This window comes from Equus quagga, chromosome 2 (assembly GCF_021613505.1).
Source record: "Equus quagga isolate Etosha38 chromosome 2, UCLA_HA_Equagga_1.0, whole genome shotgun sequence".
NCBI lineage: Eukaryota > Metazoa > Chordata > Mammalia > Perissodactyla > Equidae > Equus > Equus quagga.
The window spans coordinates 27071134-27089718 of NC_060268.1; the positions used below are offsets into that span (position 1 = coordinate 27071134).

The 18585-nt window shown below is 38.0% G+C and overlaps 1 protein-coding gene and 1 gene segment (V, D, J or C); both read right to left on the bottom strand.

Moving 5' to 3' along the window:
* Positions 1 to 6345: 6345 nt before the first annotated feature.
* Positions 6346 to 8880, bottom strand: LOC124235049 (T cell receptor alpha variable 8-3-like). The segment is given in 3 exon segments: positions 6346 to 6441; positions 8316 to 8719; positions 8829 to 8880. Coding segments are annotated over 3 exon segments (546 nt in total).
* Positions 8881 to 14352: 5472 nt separating this feature from the next.
* The window catches only part of LOC124235050 (T cell receptor alpha chain MC.7.G5-like), a 25566-nt gene continuing 21333 nt past the window's right edge, over positions 14353 to 18585 (bottom strand). Inside the window, exons 3-5 of the mRNA XM_046652708.1 lie at positions 18471 to 18563; positions 14639 to 14728; positions 14353 to 14495 (exon numbers count right to left, since the gene is read on the bottom strand). Coding sequence (XP_046508664.1) covers positions 14353 to 14495; positions 14639 to 14728; positions 18471 to 18563 — 326 coding nt within the window. The remainder of the gene's footprint in view (positions 14496 to 14638; positions 14729 to 18470; positions 18564 to 18585) is intronic.

Sequence of the window (18585 nt, forward strand, 5' to 3'; positions counted from 1 at the left end):
CTTTTTTTTTTTTTTGGTGAAAAGACTAGAGGAGAATATGCATAAAGCTTTAAGATACCTTTATGACTTTTATTAATTTTAACACTAGAAGGAATTCGTGAATGTGTGAATTACTAAAGTAATGAAACTTTACATATACACTAAAATCCTCTTTGACTGTCACTCCCAGTTTTGACCTTTTCATCTCTCATCAACTTGGAGTTGTTGCATCCAGGTGTTTTACTATAGATGTACATGTATATACCAGATATATGAATCAACAGAAAATATATATCATTTCATTTATAGATTTTGTTTAATATAAGATGATACCTATTGTGCATAGCTTTCTGTAATTTATTTTATAAACTTGATAATCAATCTTGTAGGTTCTGTTATATTAACACCCAGAGGTCCCGCTGCTCCACTGCGTGCCATATTATGAATTTACTACCATTTACACAGCCCTTTCTCTATTGATGAACAGTTAACATGTTGATTTTTTAATCTATGAAATACAGCACTGTAATAAACCTTTTTGAGCATTCCTCTTTATTCACTCCTGCACATTTCTCTAGGAGCAGAGACTGTGAAGAAGTGAAGGAGGAGCCGTGTGGTCAGTAGAATCAGTCCAGGCTGAGGAAGATCAGGGATAAACGTCTGAGGAAGAACGCAGTGGATTCATGTTCTGATCATGTTGGATGGTTTTATTATTTTTCTTAATGTGCATTGGAACTGTAGTTTATCAGCTCCTTGGATAAACTCTCTCTGAGATTACTATGCTGACATACAACTGGTGTGTAGTTTCTCTAATCAGCCACTGAGGTAACTATAAAGATAGTAAATCAGCAAGAAAAAAAGTATATGCAAGGAGTAGGAGCGGCATATACAAGAGGGAAATGTTAGAGAATAACATCAGGCAAAGAAAAACTTGGTTAGGTATACATGAAATTGAAGGACACATTATAAGAACAGAAATACGTTTTACATTTCTGTTATAAGAACAGAAATCACCAGAGAGAAAAAAAGAAAATTTTATTAATGCAACAGAAGACAGATTAGAAAAGAAAAAAACAGTAATATGTCTAGCAAAACCAAAATATTAGAAATGAGTCCAAATAATGACAATGAAGAGCTAGAAAGGATCAGAGAGAAATAATTGATGTAGAATAAAAACAAATATGTACATAAAGTAGGCTAACTTGAGTTTCTATGAGAATAAAAGATTGAAGTAAAATCAAACAATAGAAAAATAAATAACTCCAAATAAATCAGTAATCAAAGCATATATAAATATGTATTATTTGATTGAATCAAAATAAAAATTCTTGCAACAACCTGCTTAAGAGACAAACCAAAAAGAAAACAACCAAGGAATGTAAGCACATAGGATGGGATATTTCTGCTCCCCTTTTGTACAGAGGCTGAAGCCCCCTCCCACACCCACTGACCTTACCACACCCACCAAAGAGATATTCCAAAGGAAGGTCAATTCTGCTGAAGGGGCAGTAAAGGAGGAGTCCCAGGGAACACAAAGTTAGTGAACGAACTTAACTTCTGCAAAGGTGAGATCTAATAAAGAAAGAGAAGAAAAAGGTAGAAAAGTTTTAAAAATTAATACTCACACAGAAAAGAAAATGGGAAAAAGGGGAAACTGGAGACAGGAAATACCAAGGAGAAATTAAAATTTACTTACAAGAAAAGATGAAATTAAAATTGAGGACATTCCATACTCTGATATAGTAGAGGATAAGGCAGCCAACTGTGAATACTAGCTTTTATGAACGACTTCTAAATGCATATTTCAAGGTCCTCTAAAAATACGTTAAGAGAAGGTGGGAAATCTCCTCAACAAAATTGTATATAATCATTTTGTGCACCAGAAGTTAGGAGAAAATTTAATCAAGGGAGGTCTCAACTGTCTTGCTTATAAACTTCACATTTATTTACTTAGAGCATTGTTATTGTTTTAATTGCACCCCCACGCCCCAAACTCATAAGTTGAAGCATTAACCCCCAGTACCTTAGAATGTGACTGTATTTGGAGACAGGGCCTTTAAAGAGGTATTAAGGTAAAATTAGGTTATATAGGTAGGTCTTAATCCAATATGAATGGTGTCCTTATAAGAAGAGGAAATTTGGACACAGACATGTGTGGCACAGAGGAAAGACCATGTGGGGACATGGTGAGAAGGCAGCCGTCTACAAGCCAAGGAGAGAGACCACAAAGAAACTAAACCTGCCAACACCTTAATCTTGAACTTTAGAGCCCAGAGTGTGCAAAAAAAATTTCTGTTGTTTAAGCCACTTAGTCTATGATATTTTGTTATGACAGCCCTAGAAAACTAATATAAAGTTCAGTTTTGATATCCTATAATATGAAACATGTCACAAAAAGCAATTGGAAGTCATAACTGTACACATGACATATTGTAAACATTTTAACAATCTATCTTTTATACTCATGTTTTAGCGCATTTGTTTACCAGATAAACATTTCCTTGTCTTAGATACCCCAGAGGAATTGTATATAGAGGTCTAATTATCCTAATGACTTTGTTAATGTGCTAAAATTATTGGAAACATGTTTTGAATGTGTTGTATATTTGATATTAAATAATAAAATAGCGAAATTTTCTTCAAAAGTTACCAAATAAGCTTTCCAATGTTTTAATATTCTTTTACAGTAAAATGTCTCTAAATCTTAAACTAAAAAAATCTGTGAATAACTAATTGTAAAGGACTATAGTTACACAGCTGATAGATCTTGAGAACTTTCCCCAAAAATTAGCAACGAAATTTTCTAGTAACTTTATGTCACTTACAAAGTAAGAAAGAATATATCACAGTGTTAAGATCTGCAATTTATATTAAAATTTTTCCACACAGATGATATGATATCATGTACATATGCCACTTAAATTAAGCTTCAATACTAAGGAGAGTCAATTGTCCTACTCAGGAAAGCAAATTCCAGGGGAGGTCAGCTTGCATTGTAAGAGAAGGCCATGACAGAGGGAACTACAATTCAGCTGTCCACATCTTGATCAACGCCTGAAACTTTGTAAATAGCATAGGGAATGTCACACATTGGGTTTTTCCTGGCAAAAATTAGTGGCATGTTAATTAATAATGAATGTTAGATATGGGTCATTAAATAAAATATTTAAGCTATGTACTTTGGCTAAAATATATTAGAGACACACCTTACTCTTGCATGAACAGGATATAAGAATCTAGGGCAGCCTGTACCTTTCACATTTATGCATGATACCAAAGATTCACCCCTAAAGATCCTGTGTCTAGGCAGTGGTGGATACACCTGAATGGGTTAACAAATTATGATATATTCATATAATAGGATACTCACTAATAAAAAAGTAATAAATGACTAGTACACATGAGAACATGTATCATGTCGAGTGAAAGAAACTACGCACAAAAGAGTACCTGTCATATGATTCCACTGATTTGAAGTCCTAAACTAGTCAAAACAAAGCTATGGTAATAGCAATAAGAATAGCCATTGTCTTCAGGAGGTGGTTGACTGGAAAGGGACACATGAAATCTGCTCAGGTGATAGAAGTATTCTGTCTTCAGATTATTTTAAAATTATCTTTGCCTTCCAATCCCATTTTAAAGACATAAAAAGTGAGAAATAAGGATGTATTAAGGGAGCTACATGCAAGAAAAGTGACTTGGAATTACAATCTTCAGACACATTCTCATTAGTGGATGAATGCTTATTTGTGTTTTAAGTTAGATAAAATACCTTTAAAAACTGATTACAATTTGTAGCTGTGGTATAACAAAATTTTGTGTCAAATATGCACAAAATGTGAAAAACTTAAACCACATTCATTGATACAATAGCTCACGTATTTCCAAATTCTTCTTAATATAATTTTTATTGGAAGTTTCTTATAATTGCATAATAATAATATAAATAAATAAAATGATAATTAAAACAATAAATAAATTTACTTTGATTTCTCAGGCAGACTTGGGGTGGGGAGACAGGGGATGCTCTCTGGCTTCCTGAGTTCCTTGGTGAATGAATCAGTTTGGTCCAGTGAGGAGAGAGAAACTACAAAGGTGAATTTGGAGCTAAAAGTCAATAAATCAATCCACATCTTCGACACTCAGCTTCTGTATGCAACCTTCTGCACACATTTGAAACACATATATCGGTAAAATAGCTCTGTATTTCTAACTCCTTCAAGATACAGCTGCCCTTCTTACAAGTAAAGAACTTCTCATCATTTCCCCAAAATGAGGAGATACACAGTTGCAATTGTGCCATCACTGATTATATTAATAACTCTTCAAATTCAGTCCTTCTGAAAATTCTGTTACCTATAGACTAAATTGTAAAGTTAATTTCCAATAACTTGTATACAAAATAAAAATGGGAAGATGATAAGAAAATGTTTAGCATATACAAATAAGGGCATACATATACAACAATCAAATAGAAAACATGCAAAAGTACTATAGTCTTTGTTTCTGCAGTTGGCCATAAGGCTGGAATTGATATCTATGGCTTCCTTCATCCATCTCTACCCTTTACTTCCCCTGCCTTCAGCCAAAACCTTGGCTAGTCTGGGTTCTTTGCCTGGTTGAGTGACCCAAACCTTTATTCCAGAAAGATCTGCGTCCTCAATTGTTCTGTTTTGTTTTGTGTTACTGCAATTTTTCATTAGCTTTGCCATTGGGCATGAAAAGACTAAGAGGCTCCAAACATATTATTGCTCACTTCTACTGTACAGAAGCAACCCAAAGTCCTCTTGTTAGTCAGGATCAATCACTCCAGCCAACAGATTTTTTTTCTTCCATGTTTGTTCAATGACTAAGGTTCCCAAAATGTCCAGGAGGTCGTCTCATCATCCATTGAGTGGAGATATTTTTTGTCCCGTGGGGGAAGAATTCTTCCCTTAGGAGCTAAGATCTCCAAGTCAACACAGCATGAAGTTGCCAGATTGGGAATCTGAAAGTCTGCTAGTGGGTTATTAGGTGTAATAGTGAGAACAGCCTCTCCCACGTCAACCTTTGATTCCCAGACCCACATATTCCAGCTATATGGCGAACAGCAACCTGTAGTAACGGTCCCTGATTCAAAGCACGTGCTGAATCCTGTTAAACAGAGCCCCACCCTGTCAGGGTGTTGCCTCCCAACTGTCACTGTAACTCAGTCTTCAGTAAGCTGTTCCATCTTTCAATTAGGCCAGCTGCTTCTGAGGGGTGGGCTATGAAGTAAGACCAGTTACTTACACGAAAAGTCAGAGTTATTGATTTCATTGATAAAATAACTCAGGATTTCCATGTTATTCTTAATACAATTCTTTATTGTAGAAAATTGCTCATAGAAATCATATAATACAAATAAGGAATTAATTACTCAACAAAGGAAAGAAGGGAGGAAGGAAAACTGCTTTGATTTCTCAGTAGAGATAGGTTGGGGAGGTAGGGGCATGATCTCCCAGCTGCCTGGGGTTGTAGGGGAGGAAGAAATATTCTTTTCCCCTCTCGGTTCTTCTGGTCAGTCTAGGATTATTTGAATCCTAACATGAGACAGAATAACAGAAGAAAATCAAACATGGTTTAATGACCTTTATACATGGGAGAAACCCAGGAAATCTGAGTAACTGTCAAATCCACCACCTGAAATATCATCTTTAGCTAAAGACAAAGGAGAATGTTGGGCATAGTGGTTTGGGTCGTCTTCCAAGGAGAGGAAGGCCATTCGCATGGAGATTGAAAAGCAAATGTTTGGTAAATAAATGTTTGCCGTACCTTGAAAAAAGAAAAATAGGACATTGGGAAGACTTTGAAGAAATGGGCCTTGCTGGGTTCCTCTCTGTCTATCACATCTAGTTCATATTAACTACAGTTATCTATGGGGATAGCTTCTTCTTGAAACAGGTCTTTTATCTTGAATTCTTTTAGGCAGTTCTGGGGAAGGTCAAAGTTTCTTCCTGTGTCTTTTGTTCTTAAAAATAATTAAGCTAAAGAGACCCATTTTTTGTTCTTGTTTTTTTTTAAAGATTGGCACCTGCGCTAACATCTGTTGCCAATCTTTTTTTTCTTCTCCCCAAAGCCCCCTTGTACGTAGTTGTATATTCTAGGTGTGAGTGCCTCTGGTTGTGCTATATGGGCTGCCACTTCAACATGACCTGATGAGCGGTGCCATGTCCCCGCCCAGGATCTGAACGGGCGAAACCCTGGGCCGCCAAAGCGGAGCACATGAACTTAACCACTCGGCCATGGGGCCAGCCCAAAGAGACACGTTTTTAAGTGGCAAATTCTGATCCCTACAGGGTCCTTGGTGTAGAATTTGTTTTCTTCAGATTCAGCTTGAGTCCAGAATCAGAAGCTGGTAGTTCTCCTTCTCACACCAATCTGCATGAAGCGCCCCTCGTGGTCCTTGGGGGCAATGTGGTTGAGCTGATGACAAGGAATCACCTGAAAATAGTCAGAGGTAAAAGAGAGTATGGCTCAAAAATAGAAAGGAAGGGGGAGGAGAGAGAAGGATAGTAAATGAGTTTGCATTTCTTATTCATAATTTGATGTCTTTAACACCCTGTTTACTTTCCTTACTTTCCAGCAATCACTCAAACACGTTTATTACATATAACCGTATCACTGTGTCCTAAAAATTACTGTTGACCTCCTGGTTCACCATTTGGCTAAATCGGTTACAATCCACATATTGGTCACAATCTACTTATTCTCTCTATATTTTATGGACTCCTATTCACCTATATTCTTATGCATTATAGTGTAAGCCAAATAGCAGCTAGAAACCTCCCCCTCCTACTTCTCTTCTTTCTCCAGAGTATTTGTGCTCCTCCAAGGCTTCAAGAAAACAAGGACTATAACTTATTCTTATATGGTTCTTTTCATCTTACACAAAAAAGTTATACTGAGCCTTAAGTTTATACTAGTTCTGGTGACCCCCTAGTATCCACTGCAATTCTTTTTTTTTTTTTTTTTGCAGGGAAAGATTCACCATAAACTAATATCTGTTGCCAATCTTCCTCTTGTTTTCCTCCCCAAAGCTCCAGCGCATGGTTGCTTATCTTAGTTGTAGGTCCTTCTAGTTCTTTTATATGAGCTGTTGCCACAGCGTGGCAACTGATAGACAGGCATGTGGTTCTGTGACCTGGAAATGAACTTGAGTTGCTGAAGTGGTGGGGACAGACCTTTAACCACTAGGCCATCAGGGCTGGCTCTCACTGCAATTCTTATTAATATTTCTAACAGAGTTTGGCATTGTTAAACTTATTACAAGCTTAATTATGACAAAGTTAACATATAAGAATCAGTCTCTAATATTCCAATAGTGAAAGCATAAAGAACGGGGTAAAAGCAACGAGAACAAAGTCTATAATTGGAAGCAGCAAAAGAGACCAATTCCACAAATTTCTGATGCAGATTTGTGGAATTTAAAATACCAAAAGAATAGGAAGATACTTTCATAACTGGGAAAAAAATCTTTGAAAAAATCCTGGTGAATTATGAATCTTCATTCTCCTGCACTATTCTTCTTCTTCTTCTTTCTTTTTTTTTTTGTGAGGAGGATTGGCCCTGAGTTAATCTGTTGCCAATCTTCTTCTTTTTGCTTGAGGAAGACTGTCACTGAGCTAACATCTGTGGCAATCTTCCTCTATTTTGTGTGGCATGCCGCCACAGCATGGCCTAATGAGTGATGCTAAGTCCACTCCTGGGATCTGAACCTGTGAACCCCAGGCAGCTGAAGTGGAGTGTACAAACTCAACCACTATGTGCCTGGGCCAGTCCCTCTCTTGCACTATTCTTAACCAATTGCCAGAACTAACATGATGATATCACTTTTCTTAGCCCTAAGCAATTGCACACTGTTGACCAATAATTTTTCATAATCCTTCCTAAAAAGAGGTACTTAAACCCAGAGAAAATATTCTGACGCATTGTGGCCAGCACAGTGAGACGTAGGGAAAAAATTCCAAGAAAGTCTGTGAATGATCAAGTAGACAAAGAGGTAACCTTTACGGGGAAAGAACACGAGGAGTTGATTTTTTCTTTTCTGACTTGATTGAGAGATAAAATGATAAATGCAAACCCACATAGTCAACTCCTTAAAGCAGTCAACCTCAAGGCAGGGCCTTGAGCAACTGATTATTATATGATAAGAACACAGACTCCTCCATCATTCTCGAATAATGACTATTTAGTATTATATAGTTTCTACAAAGAGCAAAAAGCCTCTGAAATAAAGTTTATAAGACATGGAATTGTAAGATTGTATATATGTACCTGGTTCTGCTCAGCCCTCTTTGCCTCATTTGCCATCATACAATAAAACATTGTTCAAAATACCACAGGAAGGCATCTTGAGTCTCTGAAAACTCCACTCCCCTGAGTGGTTTGTGTTCAGCTCCCCCTGCAGTCCCAGGCACTGTGTCACTCACAGCACAGAAGTACTCAGCCGAGTCGCTCCAATGGGCAGAGGATTTCCTCAGGTTGAAGGAAGAGTTACTCTTCCTAAATTCAGCTTCAAATCCTTTAATGCCTGGAATGCGGGTGTCCTGGCCTGACAAATGCTTAAGGAGAAGCTGGAGGCCTTGGCGGGGGTACTGGACGTACCAGAAGAGGTAAACTGCTGCACTATAGGAATAGTTGCACCTCAGTTCCAGTGAGGCTGCTTCAGAGACCAAGACATGGCCATCAGGTTGGGTCACTGACTGGGCTCTGGCATCTCCTGAAAAATTAATGTTATATCAGTGAAAGCAGTGCAGACTTCAGCATGAAAAGTAAGTAATTTTAGTCAGAATCTATAGAACCATAAACCATGATGAAATTACACTCACTCAGGGTAAATACAATCCCCAGTATTGAGATGAGAAACAGGAGCATGGCTGAGCAGTGGAAATGCTATGGGGTCTTTTCTGGAAAATCTCCCCTGAGCAGGCAGGAAAGTGGCTGCAAAAACAAGCCCTTAGAAATAGAAAGTGTGGAGAAGATTAGGCTGGATGAGTTTCTTGCTTAGATAAAAACACCAAACCTGCTGAGATGAGCCTGGATGCTTTCCGACTTCTAATTCTTGCCGCTTGTCTGTCTACAAAGAACTCAGCCAGCTGCAGGGAGGAGGGGTTGAGCAGATAATACTGATCAACAAGACCTCCAGTTTGTGCAGGATCGCCCTCTAGAGGCCAGTTGCAAAGCCAAAGGTCCTGAGGGCCCATGGAGAGCTAGTAAGTTCCTTTTGTCTTCTGAGATATATCAAAACTTTCCACAAGATGTTTCTTCCTTTCTAAGTCTATGATTGTGTATTAGTTGTAGAGTCCATGTGAAATAAGATGTCATATAAAAATAGAGTATCAGGTTACTTCATTGAGAAATTCATTTTTTAACAGTATATCAGACGTGGAATTCAAGTCCATGAAAGTCTCTGGAATCAGGCAAATGGAATAAGACCACTTGCCTCTGACTGAATTTTGGATGGCCCAGTGCTTCCATAGTGCTGATGGAAGATGGCACATATATATTCCTTGGCTGATGCTCATGAACCCACATGATGCTTGTGAAACCTTTTAAGTGTAAAGACAGTTCCCATAACTATAAAACATTGATAAAAGAAATTGAAGAAGATACAAATAAATGGAAAGATATTTTATGCTCATGGATGGGAAGAATTAACATTGTTAAAATGTCCATACTACCCAAAGCAATCTACAGATTCAATGCAATCTCCATCAGAATTCAATGGACTTTTGCATAGAAATAGAAAAAAACAATCTTAAAATTAGTATAGAACCACAAAAGACCCCAAACAGCCTAAGCAATTTTGAGAAAGAATGAAGCTCGAGGCATCACAATTCCTGATTTCAAATTATATTACAAAGCTATAGTAATCAAAGAGTATGATATTATCATAAAAACAGACACGTAGATCAATGGAACAGAGTAGAGAGCCCAGAAATAAAACTACGCATATATGGTTAATTTACGACAAAGTAGCCAAGAATACACAATGAGGAAAGAATAGTCTTTTCAATAAGTAGTGTTTGGAAAACCAGACAATCATATGCAAAAGAAAGAACCTGAACCCCTACCTTACACCATCCACAAAAATTAACTCAAAATGGATTGAAGAATGGGACATAAGATCTGAAGTCATGAAACTCCTAGAAGAAAACATAGAGGATGAGCTCTTTGGCATCAGTCTTGGTAATGATTTTTTAGATTTAACACCAAAGTGCAAGCAACAAAAGCAAAAATAAACAATTGGGGCTATATCAAAATAAAAAGCTTCTATAAGCAAAGGAAACCATCAACAAAATGAAAAGGATACCTTCAGAACAAGAGAGGATATTTGCAAATCATATATGTAAAAAGAGGTCAATATTCAAAATACCTAAGTATCTCTTACAATTCAATAGCAAAAAACAAACAATCTGATTAAGATGGGCAGAGGATCTGAATGGACACAGAAGACAACCAAAAGGTGAACATGTAGATGAAAGGGTGCTCAACATCACTAATCATCAGGGAAATGCAAATCAAAACCAAAATGAGATATCATGGTGCACTTGTTAGAATGGTTATTACAAAAAACCCCGAAATAAGTGTAGATCAGGATGTGGAGAAAAGGGAACGCTTGTGCACTGTCAGTAGGAATATACATTGGTGTAGCCATTATGAAAAAATAGTATGGAGGTTCCTCAAAATATTAAAAATAGCACTACCATGTGACCCAGCAATTCCACTTCTTGGTATTTATCTGAAGGAAATGAAATCACTATCTCAAAAAGATATCTACACTCTTATGTTCATTGCAGCATTATTCACAATAGCCAAGACATGGAAACAACCTAAGTGTCCATGAACAGATGAATGGATGAAGAAATATGAGAAATATATATATACATACACATATATATACACACACACATATTATATATATACTATGAAATATTATTCAGCCACAAAAAAGCAGGAAATCCTGCCATTTGCAACAATGTGGATGAAACTTGAGGGCATGATGCCAAGTGAAATATATCAGAAAAGACAAATACTGTATGATATCACTTATATGTAGAATTGAATAAAAAACTGCTAGAGAACAGATTAGTGATTGTCAGAAGTGGGAGGATAGGAGAGAGGGTGAAATGAGTGAAGGTGGAGAAAAAAAAAGACAGGGCCCATAAAATGAGAGTAGTGCTGCTATTTGGCAAGAAGTCACTCTGGATGAGAAGGCTTTGCCCTAAGGCCTACAGGAAATAAAACTACAGAAACCTGTGTGGCTAAAGGACATACAACCACAACAAGAGAGGAATCTCTGAAAACCTTAGAATGGAGAAAGTCTCTGTTTTCTCTGAGGCCAGTGGGGCTCTTTGACAAAAGTCAGAATACTTTTCTTTGATTCCAGGATCATGATCTCAGTCATCTCCTTGGGTTCTTCATTCATTTGTTGCTTCCTGTCAAGACTATCTTACATATAGAAAATTTATTAATGCTGTCAATTTGTGAATTTGCAGTCAATGAGTGTGAACTTCTGATTCTTGGGCCATATCCTTACCTCCCATCTCTTCCAAATTTTCTCATAGTTAAAAGAATAGAAATACAAAGGGGAATAAACCAAAATCCATAAGAGTTAAAAGAATAGGGATCATCTGGAGATGAGAGGTTTACACATATTTCCAAAATACAGAGAACAGATAGGATCAGGTTGAGGATTAAAGTTAGGACAGGAAAAAAAATAGCCAAAAATAAGCTATGAGGAGCAATTGCTGCTGGTTTCAGGCTGGTAGTCATTGTAGTTCCTGTCAAGCTTGCTGGGCATTGGCAAAGCCCAAGAAATACAGGGTCAAAAGCCAAAGGATTTTGATGAATTGGAACAATGCTGTTTCCTCTGCCCTGGAAGAATGCAAAGGAATTCTCCAATATTCCATGGTAGTAGAAGTAACGTCTCATAGCTGAGGAAGAATAAGGTCAGAAATAGAATATTCTCCTTTAAAGATGTTGACAGGATTCTAAGAAATATATTGATTACCAGAAAGATTAAGGAGCCCATCACAGTCCAGAACACCACAAATCATAGTGTTCTGAAATAAACATGAAACATGAAAAACAAGAAAAAATTAAGAAATTGTTAAAAATTAGAGAGAGAAGAGCAAATTGAAAATCTCTGTTGTACCTTTGTTTTAGGTACTGAGAAAACATAAGCTTTGAGAAGTGGCACCATGCCTTATCATGCTCTTGGGAATTGATGAAAAATTCAGAAATTTTTGGATTTTAGGAGAAAAAATGCAGTCCTTGAAGCTTGGGTAAAAACAAGCAAGCACTCATTTTCTAGCACCAGAAAAAGCTAGTTTGGAGAATGAGAGGTGAAAGACCCAGAAAATCAAGTCCTTAATCAGATGATTCTAATAATCTTGATGAGAAAAACACATTTACAAATACATAAACTGGAGGAGATTAACTAAAAGAAGATAATAAAAATGATAGTGGGGAAAAAATGGCAAATGACCATTCTTCATGAATGCTAGAGAGACCCAGAGGTTAATGCAGGAACATGGTGGAATAGGAGATAGCTTTAGGAAACCTAGAGTCCATCTTTCCCACTGATTACAAGTACAACTGAACAAAGCACACGAGGTAACTACCTGTGGACTGTGGAAATTATATCACCTTACTCAAGGCTTTTTAACCCAGTTTTTTTTTTTTTTTTTTTTTTTTTCAGGTATGAGGTCCTTCTTGAATGTTTCTTGTAAGGAGTGTATTGTGGCAATGAACTCCCTTATCTTTTGTTTATCTGAGAAAGTTTTTATTTCTCCATCATATCTGCAGCATATTTTTGCTGGATAGAGTACTCTTCGCTGAAAGTTTTTGTCTTTCAGAATTTTGAATGTATCATTCCACTATCTCCTGGCCTGTAAGGTTTCTGCTCAGAAATCCACTGAATGTCTGATAAGAGTTCCTTTGTAAGTTATTTTCTTCTGCCTTGCTGCCCTTAATATTTTTTCCTTTGTCCTTGATCTTTGCCAGGTTTTCTACTATATGCCTTGGAGAAGCTCTTTTTACATTGATATAGTTAGGAGATCTATTGACTTCTTTCTCTTGTATTTCTAGCTTCTTACCCAGGTTTGGGAAGTTATCAGCTGTTATTTCTTTGAACAAGCTTTCTGCTCCATTCTCCTTCTCTTCTCCCTCACAAATACCTATAATTCTTATGTTGCATTTCCTAATTGAGTCAAGTATTTCTTGGAGAATTTCTTCATTTCTCTTTAGTCTTAATTCTCTCTCCTCCTCCATCTGAAGCATTTCTATATTTTTGTCCTCCAGACTGCTGATTTGCTCCTCCATAATATCAGCTCTATTATTCAGGGAGTCCTGATTTTTCTTCATCTCATTTGTTGTGTTTTTCATCTCCTACAATTCTGATTGGTTCTTCTTTATAGTTTCAATCTCTTTCATGAAGAAGTTCTTGATTTCATTGAACTATCTGTATTTTCTCGTGGGTTGTTGAGTCATTTATGATAGCTATTTTGAATTCTCTGTCTCTTAGATTATAAATTTCTGTTAGTTCAGGATTGATTTCTGGGTGCTTGTCATTTTCCTTCTGGTCTGGAGATTTAATATATTTTTTCATACTGTTTAATGGTGTGAATTTATGCCTCTGCGTAGTGATAGTACCTGGTCCACAGCTCACGCCTGCCACCACTGGGTAAGGATCAAGGGCTGTGTATTCTGAGCCCACCATGATCTGCAGCTCATTTGTTCATAGCTGCTGCTTTTCTATCTGTGTGGGCACTCTGGCTGACTGAGCTGGAGTGCTGGGTGGGGGAGGGGCACTTTCTTTCGCCTGTGTGATTCCAGGGCCCTTCTCTCTCTTCCCTCACTATCTGCTTTCCTGGGGTGCTAGCTTGATGAAGAAAGCCCCACAATAGCATAATCATCCCTGTGTGGGGGTTTTCCACAGACTCTGAGGGAACTTGGAGAGGAAAGGTGTTCCCACAGAGGACCAACACTGCCCCCTCTCCTCTCAGAGCCACATGGTCTGGAGCCCAGAGTTCCTGCCACTGGCACTTCCCTGGATCCAAAGGGAGAAAGTCTTTGGGATAACCAAATGGTTATTCTCACCTTTTTTAGTGAGACCTACAAAGAAAGCAACATTTGTTTAAAACAAAGAGCCATGATTAATTCTCACTTCCTTTCCCCTATATTGCAGGATTACAATTGTGATTCTTAGTTTCCTCACAAGCTTCTCAGGGCCTTCAATAATGTAAGCTATTCCTTATCCTTTTCCTGTCATTCCTCCTTGATTTTCTCACTATCTACTCTTCATTTATTTTTTTCTGCTTTACTTTTCTTATTCTCTTGGGCTTCTGCTCATTCTTGTGCAGTGGCCTCTTTGGATGGCTGCTGCTGCTTCGCTTCCCCAACCAAGGAGATATTGCACAGGTGCAGCCCCATCTGCCCCAATGTGCCTCTCTCATGATGCAGTAGTACACAGTGGTGTCTTTCAAGGTGACCTGGGGCAGGATCAAGGTACTGAATTTTATGTCTGTTTTCATGCTCAAAGAGGCTATTCCATTGGTCACATTGCTTTTTAGACCATGACTCACATACTCTGGACCCTGGTGGGGAATCTGTCAATACCAATATATGTACTCACCTCCACTGATTGTGGAGTGGTTACAGGGCAGGCGCACAGATTCTCCTTCAGTACTTTCCATTGCATTTGGCTGTGTAGTCTTAGCATCACCTATAAAATCTGAGAGGTTGAAAAACCTTAGATTAGTTCTGGATTGTCAAATCTGAGGTCAGGTTCACAAGCACTCCCAGAACTCCTCTCTCCAGTCATACCCCATGCTTGAGTATTTTGATGTGTGTTTCTCAGGACAAGAGAGTATTATGGGTGTTTATTATTGAGCCATCCAGAGTGATATGGCCAAAGATAAATTGTTGTCTTCCATGAACCTTGGGCTCAATGAACCCCAAAATCTTTACAGTCCGAAAGCTGTGAGACTCAGAGGATCTTCTGTGTGTAGTGGATACCATCAGCCTCTTAAAATGAAGCTCAGACTCTCTAGAGAAACACGTAGACACATAGAAACACAGAGATGCAAATTCTTTCCAGAGGTTTGGTAAAGTACAGTGGGAGAAGTAGAACCAGCAGACCTGCTCTTTCTCTTCAGCCATGAGAGTCATCCTTAGACCCAGATCACTTACCCAAAGGTAGGAGAATAGTTACTCCTGTCACTGATCTCATAGTTCAAGTGCAATCTGGGGTTCCAGGCCTCAGAGCTCAGAATCTATGTCTGATCTTAGGTTAGGGTAAGTCCCAAGCAATCACACAGCAGTTTTTATCACAGCCCCACACAAGGCAGCTTTCAATTTGGGTGTTCCCCAGTCAAGCAACAGGTAAAGACAGAGCATTCTATTGGTTGGGTATATTCCCACCCAAGGATTAAACATAATTTTAAAAGGAGGGTAAGAATGTTTCCCAATGTCTAGCCCTAATTCAGAGGTTTTACACTAAAATTGTTCTCAGGGTTGAAACTCAAATAGACCATGTCTGACTGAGTCTGAATGAATAATGTCATCCACGAAGAGATTATTCATACATCATTTATGGTACAAGGCAAAACTCACCACTAAATAGTGGTTTGATGCTACACTGAGTTGGTATTAAATGTCCTATAATCCAAGAAATCTATCTTGAGCCCTGGGCTGTTAAGAGAAGAAGAGAACTCCTATCCATATTCCCAGCTAGAGTAAGTCTCAGGGGCAGTAGTATATAATTTAACTTCAAACGTTAGAAGCTTCTTTCTGGTGAAAAAAGCAAACAAATCATAAATGAAGTTAAAAATCCAGTGACAGTGTGGAAGAAAGTATTTGCAACATATACGACAAAAATAACTTCATAGTTGTATAATATGGCTGTACTCAGTCTGACAGGAAAAGACAAAATTAGAATCCAGTCTAAAAGCCAACTTTCCTGGTATTCAAATCTCCCACATTGGCTACTGGAATGATGTCTCAAGCGTCTTCTAGAAGGACATTGTTGGATGCCTCTGGTTTTGATTCAGGAACCAACAACTTGGATGGTACTTATTCCTATTCCACCTGAGTCCCTCTTTAACGCATATTTTCTCATCTTCATACCCATGCCTAGGGGTGGCATGCACTGAGGACACTAAGGAGAAAAGAAGGGATAGGAAAAGAAGATTTGGAAAAGGAAACGAAATAACACCATTTTACAGGATAGGTGGAAATAAACATAAATAAATTTGTCTGGCTATTCTAAAAAGTGGTTATTATTAACAAAATGGGACAGAATAAAATTAAAATTACTCATCTTTCTCTGCTACAGTAACTAAGCTTACTACTCCACTATCAGAACAAAATTTGGCCATTTCAGATTAAACTATTAATCATCTCTGTCTTTTCTTACCATGAGGGGTCAGCTCTTTGTTCTGCGTTTGGGAAGGGGCCTACCCACATCCTTGAAGCTGTGCACACACTCAGTATGAGATTATGAGGTACTCACTGATGAAAGGATGAAAGTAAGTTCTTTGCAAGACTCAATGATAACCTCTCCCTCACCCTGGAAGGAGCTTTATTTTGCAGCTCTAATGGCCTCCTCTTGTGACTGCACTAATGAACTCCTTTACTTAGAATGAGGAACCATCAATCTTTCTTTTTATTCCTTTTTTTAAAAGATTTTATTTTTTCCTTTTTCTCCCCAAAGTCCCCCAGTACATAGTTGTATATTCTTCATTGTGGGTCCTTCTAGTTGTGGGATGTGGGACGCTGCCTCAGCACGATTTGATGAGCAATGCCATGTCCGCGCCCAGGATTCGAACCAATGAAACACTGGGCCAGCTGCAGCAGAGCATGCGAACTTAACCACTCGGCCATGGGGCCAGCCCCTGTTCATTTTTTTAATTATTATTTTTATTACTGTAACATTGATTTATAACATTATGTAAATTTTGTGTGTACATCATTATAATTCAATTTGTGTGTAGATTACATCATGTTCACCACCCAAAGACTAATTACCATCCACCATTGAACACATGTGCTTAATCACCCCTTTCACCCTCTTCCCTCCCCATTTCTCCTCTGGTAACTATCAATCCAATCTCTGTCTCTATGTGTGTGTTTGTTGTTGTTTTGTTCTATAAGATAAAGGTGAGATCATAAGGTATTTGACTTTCTCCCTCTGACTCACATCATTTAGCATAATACCCTCAATGTCCATCCATGTTGTCACAAATGATCAGATTTCATCATTTCTTATGGCTGAGTAGTATTCCATTGTGTATGTATACCACATCTTCTTTATCCATTCACCCCTTGCTGGGCACCTAGGTTGCTTCCAAATCTTGGCTATTGTGAATCAGGCTGCAATGAACATAGGGGTGTACATATCTTTACACATCCGTGTTTTCATGTTTTTTTGATAAATACCTAGCAGTGGATTAGCTGGATCACGTGGTAATTCTATTCTTAATTTTTTGAGGAATGTCTATACTCCATAGAGGTTGCACCAATTTGCACTCCCACCAGCAGTGTATGAGAGCTCCCTTTTCTCCACATCCTCTCCAACACTTATTCCCTGTTATTAATTATAACCATTCTATAGACAGACAGGAGATGATATCTCATTGTAGTTTTGATTTGCATTTCCCTGATAATTAGTGCTGTTGGCATCTTTTCATGTGCCTGCTGGCCATCTGTATATCTTCTTTGGAGAAATATCTGTTTGGATCTTTTGCCCATTTTTTGATTGGGTTTTTTTTTTTTTTTTACTGTTAAGTTGTATGAGTTCTTTATATATTTTGATGTTAGCTCAGGGAAATCTGCCTCAAAAAAAAAATCAACATGATATTGGAAGAGAAAATTAATGTTTTTAGTGCTTTTTCAGATCTGAGAATCCAACCATTCAAGATGCTAATTAGAAAACTACTCCCTATTCTCCTGAAATAAATGGGTTCATTCAATGCAGCTGTTTAGGAATAAGTTGAGCACACTTTGTGATTCATTTTAACCCAAGATACAAACATAATACCTGGGAATCTCAGGGAGGAATGCAGTTTTATGTACTTAGTTTAAATAAGGGAATCTTTTTGTGGAAGGAGAGTTTACATTAGAAGTTCTCAACTCTCCTTCCACAGTGCCTGCCATCTTCCTGTCTGATGTTCATGAGTTTTCCCAAGCCTCTGAGCAGGTGGCTGCCTTTATGGAGCCCCAAGGTTTTTGATTATCTTGCACCATTATTTGTATTACGGTGGGATCCAGGAGAGCACAGAAGTATGTTGCTGAGTCTGACATTTTTAAGGAAGAGGTGGTGAGGCGGATGAATTTTTTTGCCTTTTGCAAATTCACAGAGAAGCGATCCTGCTTTGCATTTGGCTAATCAGAATCCTGATAAATAAGGAAAACCATCCCTCCACTGGGAGGCTGTTTGTACCAGTAAAAATGATGTCTGCTCCTACTGGGTTCAAACTTGCAGTCCATGGTCACAGCTTCTCCTTCCTGCCTTGTCATTCTGGTCTGAGCTTGGGTTACTTTCTGAGCCATGCTGGATCCTGTGGAAAAAGAGAAGACAAG